This window comes from Nelumbo nucifera, chromosome 1 (genome assembly GCF_055504915.1).
Source record: "Nelumbo nucifera cultivar China Antique chromosome 1, China Antique-T2T, whole genome shotgun sequence".
Classification (NCBI taxonomy): Eukaryota; Viridiplantae; Streptophyta; class Magnoliopsida; order Proteales; family Nelumbonaceae; genus Nelumbo; species Nelumbo nucifera.
The window spans coordinates 212,340,562-212,356,159 of record NC_142649.1 but is presented as its reverse complement, the minus strand read 5'-3'; the positions used below and the strand labels follow the sequence as shown (position 1 = coordinate 212,356,159).

Genomic DNA, 15,598 nt, shown 5'->3' with positions numbered 1-15,598 from the left:
ATAGATAAAAGACCTTTCTATGTAAAACATGAATCAATTTTAGGTCGTGGACTAATCAGTGTTGCCTTTTATCAGAAATGGCAAACGGACAATTCGCCAAGTTGTTGGATGACAATAAACTTAAGGGACCCAATTATGCTGACTAGTTTCGTAACCTTAATCTAGTTCTGACGTCCGAGAAATTAGACAAAGTTGCCAAGGATCCTGTTCCGAAACGTCCGGGTGACAGGGCTTCTGAGGCGCGTAAGAAAGAGTATTAGGAATGGGAGAAATCTCTTGCCCGGTGCTTCATCATAACATCTTTGGACAATCAGATCCAATGACAGTTCGATAAGATCGAAGTGTCCAAGGATATCTTGGATAGTCTAAAGACTATGTACGAAGAGAAAAATCGTTCTGCTCGTCAAAAGGTCCTCAAGCTGTTGATGACCACCCAGATGACCGAGAGCCAACAAGTCCATGACCACTGCACGAAAATGATGGGGTTTATTAACGAACTGGAGGCTCTTGGTTCTCAACTGGATGAAGACACTAAAACTGATGTCATCTTAAACTCTCTACTTTCCTCCTTCAATCTGTTTATCATGAACTATAACATGAATAAGCTAAAAATTAGCCTTCAGGAACTCAGCAATATGTTGTAGATGGCCGAAGAACTGATTAAGAAGGACAAGCCGATAGCCATGCTTGTTGAAGATGGTAAGTCGGGCAAAAGAAAGCAGGCGAGCCGAAAAGGCAGAAGAAAGACAAAGCATCATATGCGTGTCACTTTTGCAAACAAACCGAACACTGGAAGAGGAACTGTCCTCAGTATATGGAATCCAAGAAAAAAAAAAAGGTAATTTTGAATCTCGTCATAGAGACCAATATGTTTGTCACTTCTGCATCCTGGCGTATTGACTCCGGGGCTTCTACTCATGCATGCAACACATTGCAGGGGTTCAAAGAAAGCAGAAGGCTAAGTGACGATGAGGTGACTCTTTACTTGGGGACTTTTGCAACAGTTGCAACTACAGCCATAGGAACTGTAGATCTAGTTTTCAGAGAATGAATTATTAAACTTAAAGATTGTCCTTATGTACCCACTTTGAGAAGAAATTTGATTTTTGTTTCAAAATTGTGCAATGATGGTTATTCTATTTTATTTAGTGATACGATTACTATTAAATTGAATAACAAGTTCCTTACACACGGAAAACTTGAGAACGGTCTCTATGTCCTCCGTCCTTTTCTGGAAACAAACATAAACGAAACTACGTCGAAAATTATCCCAAGAAAAGATCATGTGATACGGTTAATCCCACGTACCTATGGCATTAACAACTTGGCCACATTAATATAGATCGTATCACAAAGTTGGTAAAAGATGGTCCTTTGGATTTTCTAACTGTAGAAGATCTTCCAACTTATGAACCTTGCCTTCAGGGTAAGATGACGAAACGGCCATTTGCGGGAAAGCCTAAAAGATCTACAGGCACATTTGACCTGATACATACTGATGTATGTGGTTCCATGAATGTTAGGACACGCAACCAGCACGTTTATTTTATAACCTTTACCGATGATTACTCTCGGTATGGTTACGTGTACTTAATGAGACATAAATCCGAATCCTTTGAAAAGTTGAAAAAATTCAAACAAGAAGTCGAGAAACAGTTGGGGAGGCAAATTAAAACCCTTCGATCAGATCAAGGAGGCGAATATCTCTCCAACAAATTCAGGGACTACTTAAAGAACAATGGGATTGTATCACAGTTCCTGTTACACCACAATTAAACAGTATATCGGAGAGGAGAAACCGGACTCTATTAGATATGGTCCGATCACTCTTCATTCACTCAGAATTACCTATATCCTTTTGGGGATACACATTGGATACTGCAATATACGTGCTAAACCGGGTTCCAACCAAATCCGTTCCTAAGAATCCCTATGAGCTCTAGACCAGTAAGAAACCAAATATAAGACACTTAAAGATTTGGGGTTGTTCGGCACATGTTAAAAGAACAAGTGCTGACAAATTGAAATCCAAGACCAGTCGCTACCTATTTGTAGGCTACCCCAAAAGCTCTGTAGGATACCTATTCTATGACCAAAGAAAACAAAAAGTGTTTTGTAGTCGAAATGCCTACTTCTTGGAAGAAGATTACATCCTAAACAATCATCGTCAGGAAATTGTTCTTGATGATGAGAGCCCAAAAATAGTGGGAGATGTCCCACAAGTTCCAGATATACCCAACCTAGAAGATCTACCCGGGTTTCTAGACCTCCAGTTCGTTATAACTATGATCAAGAAAATTACTTGATGGAAGCCACAATCAGTGAAGAAGATCCCCTAACTTATACGGAAGCTATGTTGGACATAGATTCCTTGAAGTTGGTAGATGCCATAAGAAATGAGATGGACTCGATGAAAACCAATGGAGTCTGGACCCTTGTAGACCCACCCCCTGGGGTGAAAGCAATTGGTTGCAAATGGATCTACAAGAGAAAGAAGGGCCCCAATGGGAAGGTTGAGACCTATAAAGCTCGTCTTGTAGCGAAGGGGTACACTCAGAAAGAGGGAATTGATTATGAGGAAACCTTTTCACCAGTGGCCATGCTTAAACCCATACGGATCCTGCTAGCTGTAGTAGCGCACTATGACTATGAGATTTGGCAAATGGATGTCAAAATCGCGTTCCTGAATAGAGATCTTACTGAAAAAATCTATATGCAGAAACTGCAAGGTTTCATTGTTGTAGGTCAGGAACACATGGTGTGTAAACTTAACCAATCCATCTATGTACTTAAGCAAGCTTCAAGAAGTTGGAACATCCGATTTGACTCTACCGTCAAACAGTTTGACTTTGAGCAGAATCCAGATGAGCCCTGTGTTTACAGGAAATCAGTGGAAGATAAGGTTACGTTTTTGGTTCTGCATGTAGACGACATTCTACTCATTGAGAATGATGTTGAAATGTTGACTACGGTGAAGGTATGACTTTCGCAGCAATTCTTCATGAAAGATCTTGGAGAAGCCTCTTACATCTTGGGACTTCGACTCTATAGAGATAGATCGAAAATGATAATAGGATTATCCCAATCTACTTACATTGACAAGATTGTCAACAGATACAACATGGAGAACTCCAAGAAGGGATTTGTCTCTTTCAAACACGAACTCACTTTCTCCAAGGGTACGTCTCCCAAGACTCCCGAGGAGATTGAGGGCATGAGAGAGGTTCCCTATCCCTCTGTCGTAGGGAGCATCGTATATGCCATGTTGTGCACTCGGTCAGACATTGCTCAGGCTGTGAGTGTAGTAAGTAGATATCAATCAAACCCAGGACAGAAGCATTGGACTGTTGTAAAGAACATACTCAAATACCTTCGGAGGACAAAAGAGTTTGTCTGGTATTCGATGGTAGTTCACCATAGATCCTCGGGTATACTAATGCCGACTTCCAATCAGACTTAGATGATAGAAAATCTACATCTGGTTACATCTTCACGATGGGGTCCTGTTCAGTTAGTTGGAGAAGCAGCAAACAAGGATCCACAGTAGATTCTACGACTGAGGCCGATACATTGCCACAAATGGAGCTGCCAAGAAAGCAGTATGGATGAAGAAATTCATTAACGAATTATGAGTAGTTCCATCCAGCACATCATCCATTCCACTGTTGTGTGACAACACTAGAGCCATTGCTCAAACTAAGGAGCCCAGAGCCCACTCGAAGTCAAAGCACATCGAGATGAAGTATCATGTACTACAAGAGATTGTTGGTAGAGGGGACGTCCAGATTCAGAAGGTAGCATCAGTGGAAAATGTAGCAGACCCATTGACAAAGCTACAGACATAGAAAGTGTTAGAGAAACACGTGGACAGTATGGGACTCCGGTTTGTACCCGATTGGACCTAAGTGCAAGTGGGAGTTGTTAGACAGTGTATGCCCTTAGCTCTAATCAAATTGATGTGCATAAACATTTATTGTAAATGAATAAAAATACATAATTGATTCATGTTATATATGGTGTGTTTCTGTGTAATTACCCTTAAACTGGACACTTATGAGACTCGTGTTAGTTTATAATGTTCTCAGCCGTTGGATAATTGATTCATGTTATATATGTTCTCTGGTGGAGTAATATTCTCCTTAAAGATTGTTTCTCTTCCCCATATAACCCTATCTTCTTTAAAATTTAAACCCATTTCCCAATTTGCTTCCCCTTCACCTTTGGGTATTGATTGGGAACTTTGACTTTAGAAGGGTTTGTGTGATTCGGATTTCTTCAATGTTGCTTGTTGAGTCTTATCGATAACCTGAACGATGTATTCCTTGACTCCTCCAAGTTAGATAGCAGGATTTGAGTTTTGGTTTCTTTGGGTACCTTTTCTTGTTTATGCTTTAGTTTTGGCCTTATCCCCTCTTCCTCCTCTCTGGTATTCCCAGTAAGAGAGATTTGATGTAAACCTTTGCGACTTCAGGTAAGGACCTTTTTTCTGGGATGTGTATTATCTGAAAATCAATTCTTGCAAGTAGCTACAGAGGAAACAACCTAATTAGTGTTTACCTCCCCATGTTTGTCCCCTTTGTTTTGCTAACAACTAACAGTCGTGAAATATTTTGTTAAAACAACTGATAAAACAGGAAAAAGTGGAACAGGAAGGAGAGAAGAAATTAGAGAATTGGGTTTACAATAAAATCCTCTCTTGATTCTCATACCCCATCATAAGGTTGTCCATGGGGTATGCCAGGACCTGGGAATGAATTGTAAGCTGTTGTTTCTATAGATTTCGGTATATGTATTGTCAACTGAAAGATATTTTTGTAATGCCCCTGCTGTCTAATTTTGAACAGCATGGGTTCTGAATTCTGATTTCATATTGAATGCAAAAAAAAAAGTTGTTTATTATTCAAAAAAAAAGGTAGCGGTGGGTTGGTTCAGAAACAACATTTTGGGAGCTGGGGTATATAGATAAAACCGGTCACTGAATTAAACCATCTATTGGCAACAAGGGAGCTAGGTTGGCACCTTTTGCAGGGCCTAAGGTTGGACAGATCCCTAAACCCTAAATAAATAAATAATGGCGGATGGTGATTAATGGTCTGTTGGTTCAGGAACAATATTTTGGGAGTTTGAAATATAGAAATCTCATGAGGGAAGTCAGAAAACTGGCCACTCAATTAAATGCAATCTTCCATTTGGCACAAGATCAGCCAATAGAATTAGCTGAAGCCTTGGCAAGAGGAGAATGAATAAATAAGGAATAGTTGTTTTGGGGTGTTGTTCCCTTAGGGAACTAATTTGAACAAAGAAATAAGTATATAATACAAGGAGCAGTTAGCAAGGACTGGCCTATCTGAACTAGGCATATTTATCATTGTACATCATTCTTTTTAACAAATTAATAAAATTCTTGATTGTCACCAATCAAAAAACAAAAGTATACAAAAGTAACAATACCTGGGAAATGGGTCCTCAAGCTTGTTAGTTCCAATCGTATCATATACCTAGAGTAATCAAATAATGACAGTAAATACATTTTAGCTATGAACTTGAACAGAATTTTTAATTATTGCCTAAAGAGATATTCTACATTTAAGTGCACAAACATCTTTACAAGGACACATGAATTTAGTTATGGAGAAGATCTTAACATAGTTACTATAGTAACTGTATTAAGAATAAGAAACCTTCAAGCATTGCGTTCATAAAGCATCTCTTCATGATGAAGCATCACTTACTGGAATGCATGTGATTAACTGAAACTCATTTTGACAAAGTGGGCAGAGGTTTGTAATGGTAGCCCAGTTGTCAATGCATTCAAAACAAAACCTGCAAATTAACATAAAGAACTTGTGTTAAATGAAGTTTGACTTGCCCTCTGTATAGAAGAACCATAACTAGGCAGATATGTTCATACAATGGTATCCAATTCAATAACCATTGCTTGCTTCTAAAATAATCCCTCTTCCAAGACATGAAAACTAAGGAAGATAGCAATTGCCAACTCTGATTAATCTAGAATATCTGCCATGGAATTAAGCTCCCATGAAATCCATCTAACTTGAACCAGTGTTTTAAAAAGGCTCACCTAGGTGCACATGCAAGGCACACTTCAATCAAGGCTCACCTAGGCGCACGCCTTTTTTGAATATCCTTTTTGCTGTTTTTATGAATTTACACCTTTGTAATGGTTTATCAACTTCTAAATAACTTTTTTTCTTGCTATTTTTGTGCACTAGTAATGATATATTAACCTTTAAAATAAACAAAAACCAAAAACTTTTAAATAACTAAAGCCTCAACTCTTGCAAATAGGATTTCAAATAGCAAAATTTTCATTCAAGAAGCAAATATCAGCCACCATTCTCCTATTTTCTCAACTGCAATAGCAAGACAGTCACATGACTGGTATTGATACAGAAATAGCATGAAGCCCCAAATCTTATTTTTTTCATCCACCACTACATAAAATCTAAAATTTTAGAAAAATGTTTGACAGATGATCCAGAAAATAAATTTGATAACACTTCAAGAAAATATGCTTTAATATATACAGACATACCAGTGCTGGCAGCAGTCTAGGACCCCCCTGTCAATGATAACATCCATACATATCCCACATTTTTCATTCTGAAAAGCAGCAGCATCCTGTACAGATATTGTAGAAAATCATGAGCAATAAAACTGCTTCTCTATCTGTTTCTGGTTTAATCAATAAGGGAAACAAAACAGCAAGAGGCTGAAATCTTGATCAAATGTATGTACTCATCCTACCTTTATTATGATTTATTGACCACAAATCATGTTAACAGGATTTGAGAAGATGGATCTTATTTGTAAATTAATTTTTAAACTTTAACTACAATAACTAGATGCCCCTAAGGTGTTATTTATATTAGGCTAGCTAGTGCAAAATGCTTTTTCTAGGTCACCACATTTTAATATACAAATCACATATGCAAGTCATTTTCAGGCAAGCAAATGCCCTGTGTCCATAAGTTTGACAGTGACACTTCTCCACTTGTACAATGTTTTAAAAGCGCAAGGCACAAAAAAAAGCACAAGAGGCGTTTTGTGACCGAGGTGCGAACCTTTTTGGAACAAGCCACAAAATGCAAAAAAAAAAAAAAAAAATCAAAGATGCCAAAAAATCCAAAAAAAAAGTCAAAAAATATTAAATATAATATTATTAAAAATATAAACTATAAAATATATTAATTAAAAAGTATAGGCTGTAAAATATTATATTAAAAAAAATATAAACTGTAAAACATATTAATATTAATTAAAAATATTAAACATAAAAGCATTTTAAAACATTTATTTTAAAATTTAAGATACATAAAACATGTAAAACATATTTAAAATGAAAACTTAAAAATAAAATCAAGCATGTAAAACTCTCAATCTCGTTATTCTTTTCCCAATTGCATTACTTCAAATATCTAATGTGGTGTTAAACATTATGCATTCCTTAATTCTATGACTGCCTTTGTACCAAGCCCCTTGGGGCAAGTTCAAACAAGTCCATATCATGGTCTTAAATTCTTAAGACCTATAAAAAAAATTATAACTTTAATTGTCTTTTAAAGATATCTTTTATTAAGATGAATGAATGAGCAACATTAGCAAATATGGGGGTTTTGGAACCGCTAGGAATAAAAAAACAGAAAAAAAGGTACAAATTTTCAAAAGGCACATGCCAGGGCTGAAGCACAAGACAGACCAAGTGTGTGCCTTTTGAAAGTGTTGTACTTGGGGGCTAGATGAGGCACATACCTTAAAATGCATCTCACCTGTGCGTCTAGGCGTGACTTTTAAATCACTGCACTTCAATCCGTGAAAACAGAAATCCAGTTATCAGGGACCATTGGAATTTTGTTATGGAATTCTATCCAATTGCAAGGTAGGCACCTATGCTTAATTTCATAATGAACTATGACCTATTTGTTGAGCGGTATATTTATGTTTTATGTTGTAGGCATGTAAACAGAGGTATATTTGGCAGTCTAGGTATACTAAAAAGAAGTATGGTGGGATGGTTTCACAATGTTTTATGTTTGATCTTCGACTGTTTGTCTGAGCAGCAGGCTTCAGACTTGGAAAAACCCTTCTCAGAAGAAGAGGTAAAGAAGGTTCTAGAATAAATGGAAGGGGAGAAGGCGATGGTTTCATAATGCTGTTTTTAAGAAGTTCTGGGAGCTCATTAAAGCTGATTTACTAAGGGTTCTGGAGGAATTCCACAATTCTGCAGCCCACGAGAGAAGCTTAAATGCAACTTTTATCTCCCTTATCCCCAAAAAGAAAGGAGCTACTGAGCTGAAAAACTTCAGGCCGATCAGCTTGGTTGAAGTGTTTACAAGATCCTAACCAAAATTCTGGCCACCCGATTAAGAAAGGTGATTTATTCATTAATTTCTAAGTACCAAGGGGCGTTTGTCCACAACAAACACATTCATGATGTAGTTCTCATAGCTAATGAATTAATAGACTTAAGATTAAGAAGTGGAGAAAGTGGGCTAATCTGCAAAATTGACTTAGAGAAGGCTTATGACCATGTTAACTGGTCCTTCTTGGATTATTTGTTGAAAAGAATGCACTTTGGCTCTAAGTGGAGAAGTTTGCTTTTCAACCACAAGATTCTCAGTGCTTGTAAATGGGACAGCTAGAGGAAAGCAGTTCTAGAGGTCTGAGGCAAGGGGACCCTTCTCCTCTTCTCTTTCTAATAGTCATGGAAGGTTTAAGAAAGTTGGTAGACAGAGCTGTGGAGAGGGACCTGGTGGAAGACTTCCAGGTGAAGCCCAATGGGACTCCTACTCCAATTCTGCAATATGCTGATGACACACTCTTCTTCTGTAAGGCTTCAAAGGAGCCAGTTCTGAATCCGAAGTACATTCTTTTCTGGTTTGAGATAATATCAGGACTGAAAGTAAATCTAGCAAAAAGTGAGATGATAGCAGTGGGAGAAGTCTCTAACATCCAGGGTCTGGTAGGTGTGTTGGGTTGCAAGGTTGGTCAGCTGCTAGAAAATTATTGGGGGTTGCCATTGGGAGACATGCAATTCTAAAACCATTTGGAACCCAATAATAGAAAGAATGGATCAGAAATTGGCCACTTGGAAAGCAAGGTATCTCTCCAAAGGTGGAAAGCCAACACTCATCAAGAGTGCCCAAGCAAGTTTGGCAATGTACTTCATGACCCTTTTTCCTATCCCCTCAGAAGTGGTAGAGGTTTTAGAAAAAAAGATTAGAGATTTTTTGTGGGTGGGCTAGAAGGATTCAGACAAATATCATCTTGTAAACTGGGGCCAGATTTGTAAACCCCTATCTCAAGGGGGGTTGGGGTTAAGGAGCTTAAAATCTTTCAACCTAGCTTTGCTAGGAAGTTGGCTGTGGAGGTTTGCTGCTGAACCTGACAACCTCTGGAGGAAAGTAATAGCAGAAAAATATGGGTTGGATGAAAGTGGTTAGGGTAGTGGTCCACCTATGCCAACCTATGGATGCAGTCTATGGAAAGGAATATGCAGAGCTTCAAACCTTTTCAGAAGGGGAGTTGGATTCAAAGTAGAGAATGGGAGAAGGATCAGGTTCTGGTTGGATCCCTGGACTGGGGAGAATTCCCTTAAGGAACTGTTTCCCACCTGTTCAGTTTGGCAGAAGATAAAGAAGCCTTGGTAGCGGATACTTTTGTGATAAGGGATAATGCTATTTGCTGGGCTCCAGCCTTTAGAAGGGACTTCAATGACTGGGAAATTCAGCAGGTAGGAAATCTCCTAGTTTTGCTTCAGTCTCAGGTTTTGAATCTGCAATCCAAGGATTCTCTAGTGTGGAAGTGGAACAGAAGTGGGGAGTTTTCAGTTAAATCCTTCTACAGAACCATAAGGAGAGGTTTTGAGAAGTGACACCCTCAAAAGTAAAGTTTTTTTGTATGGGTGGCAGCTTTAGAGAAGTGTCTTCTCACCAAAGAGATGTTGGTGAGGAAGGGTTTTAATTGCACTGACCTGAGGTGCAGCTTCTGCGGTGTGGATACAGAACCAGTCAACCATCTGTTTTTACATTGCAACTTTGACTCAAAGATCTGGAGCCACTTCTTAGTAGTCTGAGGTTAAGCTGGTGTACGCCAGCCTCAGTTGAAGCCTGCCTGGAGGCTTGGAAGATCCAAGGGATGACTAAGAAAGGAAAGATTTGCTGGTCTTCTATTCCCTTAGCAATTATGTGGGCGGTTTGGACAGAAGGAACAGCAGGGTCTTTGATCTTAAAACCTCTACTGAAGTTTAAGTCATCAATACAGCTTTAGGTTGTGATAGAAGTTGGTTGTCTATACTTAATGACTTTAAAGAGGTTACTTCTGATTGTAATTTTTTGAGGATAACCGTTTTTTTTTTTTTTTTTGAGGTCCTTCTGTTTTGGTGTGTACAGATTCTCTTTGTACAAAGGACCTTTTACATCAATGCAATTATACTTTTCTTTTGCTCAACGAAAAAGAGTATGGCAGTCTTTTCTGCTTATTTAAGTTGTGGTCCAGAATGTAACCTACTGCCAACACCTATACAAAGTGATTGGAGGTCACTCTTTCCCTTGTTCTCTTTAGTTGTTTAAGTTGAGTCTCATGATCTCTTGTTCTCTTCACTCTTTCTCTTCCTTTGTCTATTTACCATCCTATCTCAGACCAGATTCAAGAACTACACCATTCACATCATCGTAGATAAAACTTATGATTGCAAAGGAGATTAGAAATTTAAATACGTTCTATGCAATTTTTTATGTTTTCCATTAATGGCAACTACTCCCTCTATGGCCACCATGCAATATTGCATGTGGTATGGACAATTTAATTATGTATTATGGGCTTCTGTTCTTACTGCTATGGTATGGGCAATTTGGATCGAGCATAATGCATGGGTATTTAACAACAGTTTGAGCTCAGTTGAACAGAATATGGGAAATTTTATCAACATGGATGACAATCAATCCTATTTTCAGGGATGCCTCTCATCCATCTCTTTTTAATTTCCAAACTGCTTTTGCAAACGGAAGATATTTTGTAGTCATAGCATACAAAATCTTTTTTTTTCCTTTTTGTAGTCATAGCATACAAAATCTTTTTTTTTCCTTTTTGTAGTCATAGCATACAAAATCTTTTTGCGGTGTACAGCATCTCATTGTACTTATTTACAGACGAATGTGTTCTTTGAATTAGATAATTACTAGAAACTATACTTTCAATTTTTTCAAAAAAAAAGAAATGCAGTATTGCATGTATGCTCTACTAGTAACCTAGAATACATATGATGCAAAAAAAAGGATACCCAGTATACCTTCCCTCACCCTTATTTATTTATTTATCTTTGCTGCTTCCTCACATCCTTAATTCGTGGAATTAATTTTAGCTGAAAACACCTTGACATGTGTTTAAAACAAGCCTTTTCTATGGGCATATTAAAAATTGGAAATTAGAAAACACAATCCTTGAGCAGCTGTTACCTTTAAGGCAGAAGTCCAATACAAGATTGCCTATGTCTGATGTGGACTGTGAAAATCAACATATGGTTGATTGATCCAGAAGTCTCCTATTTGATGAACAGTTTGGATGGGAAACAAGATTCCTCCATGTTGCAGGAATAGGTGGGATTGTCTAGGAAATCACCAATTCACCCAATTGGGAAACTTTTCCTAGCATCATCACCATTGTCATTATACCAACTATATGGGGTCGTTAACATGAATCCTAGGTGTGTCAATTGGACCGGATTTGGTCCAATCTGATCCGGTCCAATACGAATCCATTATAGATAAACCAGGTCCAATCCAATCAGATGAATACTTTGGACCACTTCGGAGCAGTCCAATTCAATGTCTGGCCGTCCAACTTGTTCAAATTGGTTTTAATTTAGATTGGTTAAAACAGAAACCTTGTTCATTGACACTTGTATTCTTATCTTCTATCAATGGACTGGATATTGGTCCAATCCAAAACCGGTCCATTGACACCCCTAATGAATCCTATTTTTCCATTCCGTTCTATTTAATTCCATATCCATTTTTAAATTATGAGCACTTAAATTATTTCTCACTACTTCAGACCATGTCCTTTACTCCTTTTTTGTCTACATCTATCCCTACTAGCCCCTTCAACTTGCAACAGATCACTTCTTCTTACAAGTGCTGTCAATGGTCTTCTATGCAGATGACCAAACCATCTTAGTATAAAAACAAGCTGGCTTACACTCAGACACCTTATGACAGCGGCATATTAGATGAACCCAAATTTTCTCATCCTTGGCTTGCTCAACATATGGCGAGGGGGGGATTTTCCAATAATTTTGCTTCTGAGTTTTTTGTCAATTTGTCAAAATTATGGGAAAAAAAGGCCATTAAAATCATTGCTGAAGTTAACAGAGACAGTGAAATAATATACTAACAATGAGTTTCAGATAATTTGCGTATTCAAAAATAATGTATTATTAAATGAATCTCTGAATTCAGAAAAATAATTGGGAATTAGAGCTTACAATATCATCTCCAACTTCAAAGAAAGCTTCTTCTGCAATGCCGCTTGTATTTCCCTCCAATTCCATCATGCTGTCCTCTTAAGAATACTATGCATTCAACTTAAAATCTGCAAATACACCATAATAAGAAAAAAAAATACCATATTTTGCATGAAATCGCCAATTAAGAACTTCGGTAACCACTTCAAAAAGGTATAGTGTCTTTTAGTGGGGAGTTTATAACAGCATGAAGATGCCTAAGAAAGACAATTAGCATATAATGACTCGAACACTGACTTACTAACTGAATTTTCAATTAAAGTTACAAATATACCTCCCTCCGAATTTGGATAAACACAAATTAACAACGAAAATATAGTAAAATGGAGGGAGGGAGGGAGAGAGATTCTAGGTTTGCGGAAAAGTAGCCGATCGAGCATGGAAATTCACCCTAAATTCGATTGGTTAATTAGTTCATCCTGAAATTTGATCCTCGGTGTTAACAATCAGAAAAAAAAGGGATCCTCGATGTCTAGTGTTTGCTTAAGGAACCTCGAATTCCAAGATTTTAGCAGGTACTTTAATTCCACCGTTAATTTCTGACAATATCAGGTTCTCTAAAAGTTACAGATGAATCCGTGCAAGAGTTCAAGAGAGTAACAACCAAAATTTATATACGTCAGAATGAGAAAAAGGAAAAAATGAAAAATAAGTTGTACCTGAAACTGAGAAAGACCGCCATTTCTTCTCTCAGCACGGGAAAGACCCGAGAAGAAAAGGGCTGTTTCTCGTTTCTGAGTTTCGGTGCCAAATGCTACTACTGCATCATTAGCGTGTTCTGCGCTTATCTCGTGCTTCAATCTCTTAAGTAAATAATAATGTAACCTTTTGCCGGTTACTTCTTGCATCTAAACCATCCAACCCTGGCTCAGCGGGCCCAGACAAGTTAGAGTTTCTGGATCGGCCCGATCGGGCCTTGTCCCGTTGGTCCAATTTTGTGCAGACGAATCAAATCGAATTGGATATTGGATTATTCAAAATTCATTCGTTTATAATCGGATCTTAACCTATATCTATATCTACACATGTATATGTAGATCTCTCAGTAGTTAATTCGTATCTATGCAAAGTGTAAAACTTAATTCACATAGTTGCATTCATATGGGGTTAATTGTTTTTACCCTTTAATCTTGTATAAGTGCATATTAAATTATATATAGAGTCAAAGTGGTATAAATAAATTAAATTATAAGTAATTGAAATATTATATGTTATTAATAAAATAGATTAAAAATGTCTTTAGTATTATGTTTTACACACAAATAAATTGAATAGTGCTTATATGAAACATGAACTCATAACAATTTAGTAAAAACACATAATTCAAACCCTATCGAGAAATATAATATAAACTTTAAGGGGGCGTTCTTTTTTTGGATTTTGAGAGGGGGAAAGTTGGTCAATGGGATTTTGGTTCCCACTCACCAAGAATCCCATGTTCATTTTTCAGATTTATGTGAAGACTAGGGAAAGTTTATTTTCCTAACCAGTTCGGGGGACCATTCATGTGATCGTCGGAGGATCGATCGTCGTAGGCTGCACCTCAGCTGCAACTCGGACATCAGCCCGCGAGGTCGGAAGGGAAGAGCAAAACCCCCCAAAGCGGCCAAGGACAGAACACCCGATCTTCTTCACTAAGGACGGCGTGTGTGGGGTCCACTACCCCCATGATGACACGCTCATCGTAAAGATAAGGATTAATGACTTCGAAGTCAAGCATGTCCTCGTCGACTCCGGCAGCTTGGCAGATATTCTTTTCAAGGCAGCATTCGACAAGCTTTAGCTCCAAGAGAGTGATCTCAAGCCCGCAAGTACTCCCTTGGTAGGTTTCAGCGGAGAGGAAGTCAGGCCCCTGGGGAGAATCATAGTACCTGTGGAGGTCGGCACTTGGCCTAGCATAGTGAGGCTTAACCACGACTTCTTGGTGGTCGCAACTCCCTCCTCGTACAACGCCATAATAGGTCGGCCTATCACCCATGCTCTTCCTGCGGTGGTCTCCACCTATTATTTGGCGATGAAGTTCCCCACGAACTTCGAAGTTTGGGTAGCGCGAGGCGATCAACTCGAGTCTCGCAAATGCTATGTGGCCGCCCTCAAAGGGAAAGCCAAGTTGGCCAACGACCTCGGGCTGGAGCGACCTGCGGAGCAATGCGAAGAGCGAGCTGCACCTACATAAAAGACTGTTCCTGTGCCCACTTCAGCGGAGGACCCAACTTGGACACTCCAGATCGGCACTTCAGTCCAGGAGCCCCTGCGATCTCAACTGGTAAGTTTTTTACTTCGAAATTTAGATGTTTTTGCATGGTCCGCAGCAGAGATGCATGGCATAGACCCTAACATCATAACTAACAGGCTAAATACTGGTCATATAGTTAGGCCTGTTAGACAGAAGAAGCGCAACTTAGCCCCAGAGCGCTGGAGAGCAGTTGTCGAGGAGGTCGGGAAGCTCCTCGCAGCCGACTTTATCAGAGAGGTCCATTACTCGAGTTGGGTAGCCAACCCAGTCCTGATAAAGAAGGCCAACGATAAATGGCGCATGTGCGTCGATTATACCGACCTGAACCAAGCTTGTCCGAAGGATTGCTTCCCGCTCCCCAAGATTGACCGCCCGATGGACACGACCTCAGGGCACGAGTTGTTGAGTTTTTTGGACACCTACTCGGGCTATAACCAGATAAGAATGGACCCTGCCGACGAAGAAAAAACAACTTTTATAACCGAGCTAGGCCTGTACTGTTACAAGGTCATGCCCTTCGGACTGAAAAATGTCGGGGCTACCTTCCAAAGACTTGTAAATAAGTTGTTCGAGCCGTTGATCGGCAAGAAAATAGAATGTTATGTAGACGACATGGTCGTCACAACTCAGTTTTCAAATGATTTAATAAAATATTTGCATTATGTTTTTGAAAATTTGCGTAAGTTTAACATGAAACTAAACCCAAACAAATGTGCCTTTAGTGTCACATCGGGTAAAGTCCTAGGGTACATCGTCAATCGGCGTGGCATTGAGGCCAACCCGGATAAAATTAAGGTTATCCTAGATATGAGACCACC

General features: G+C 38.7%; 1 protein-coding gene across 5 annotated transcripts in view; it reads right to left on the bottom strand.

The window, feature by feature from the left end:
- Positions 1-13,346, bottom strand: part of LOC104604790 (RING/U-box protein) — a 38,340-nt gene extending 24,994 nt beyond the window's left edge. For all 5 annotated transcript variants that reach the window (XM_010269316.3, XM_010269318.3, XM_010269319.3 and 2 more), the window contains exons 1-5: positions 13,204-13,346; positions 12,506-12,612; positions 6,557-6,642; positions 5,733-5,823; positions 5,452-5,498 (exon numbers count right to left, since the gene is read on the bottom strand). In XM_010269316.3, the coding sequence (XP_010267618.1) occupies positions 5,452-5,498; positions 5,733-5,823; positions 6,557-6,642; positions 12,506-12,574 (293 nt within the window). In that variant the 5' untranslated portion in view covers positions 12,575-12,612; positions 13,204-13,346. The remainder of the gene's footprint in view (positions 1-5,451; positions 5,499-5,732; positions 5,824-6,556; positions 6,643-12,505; positions 12,613-13,203) is intronic.
- Between the last annotated feature and the right edge of the window lie 2,252 nt (positions 13,347-15,598).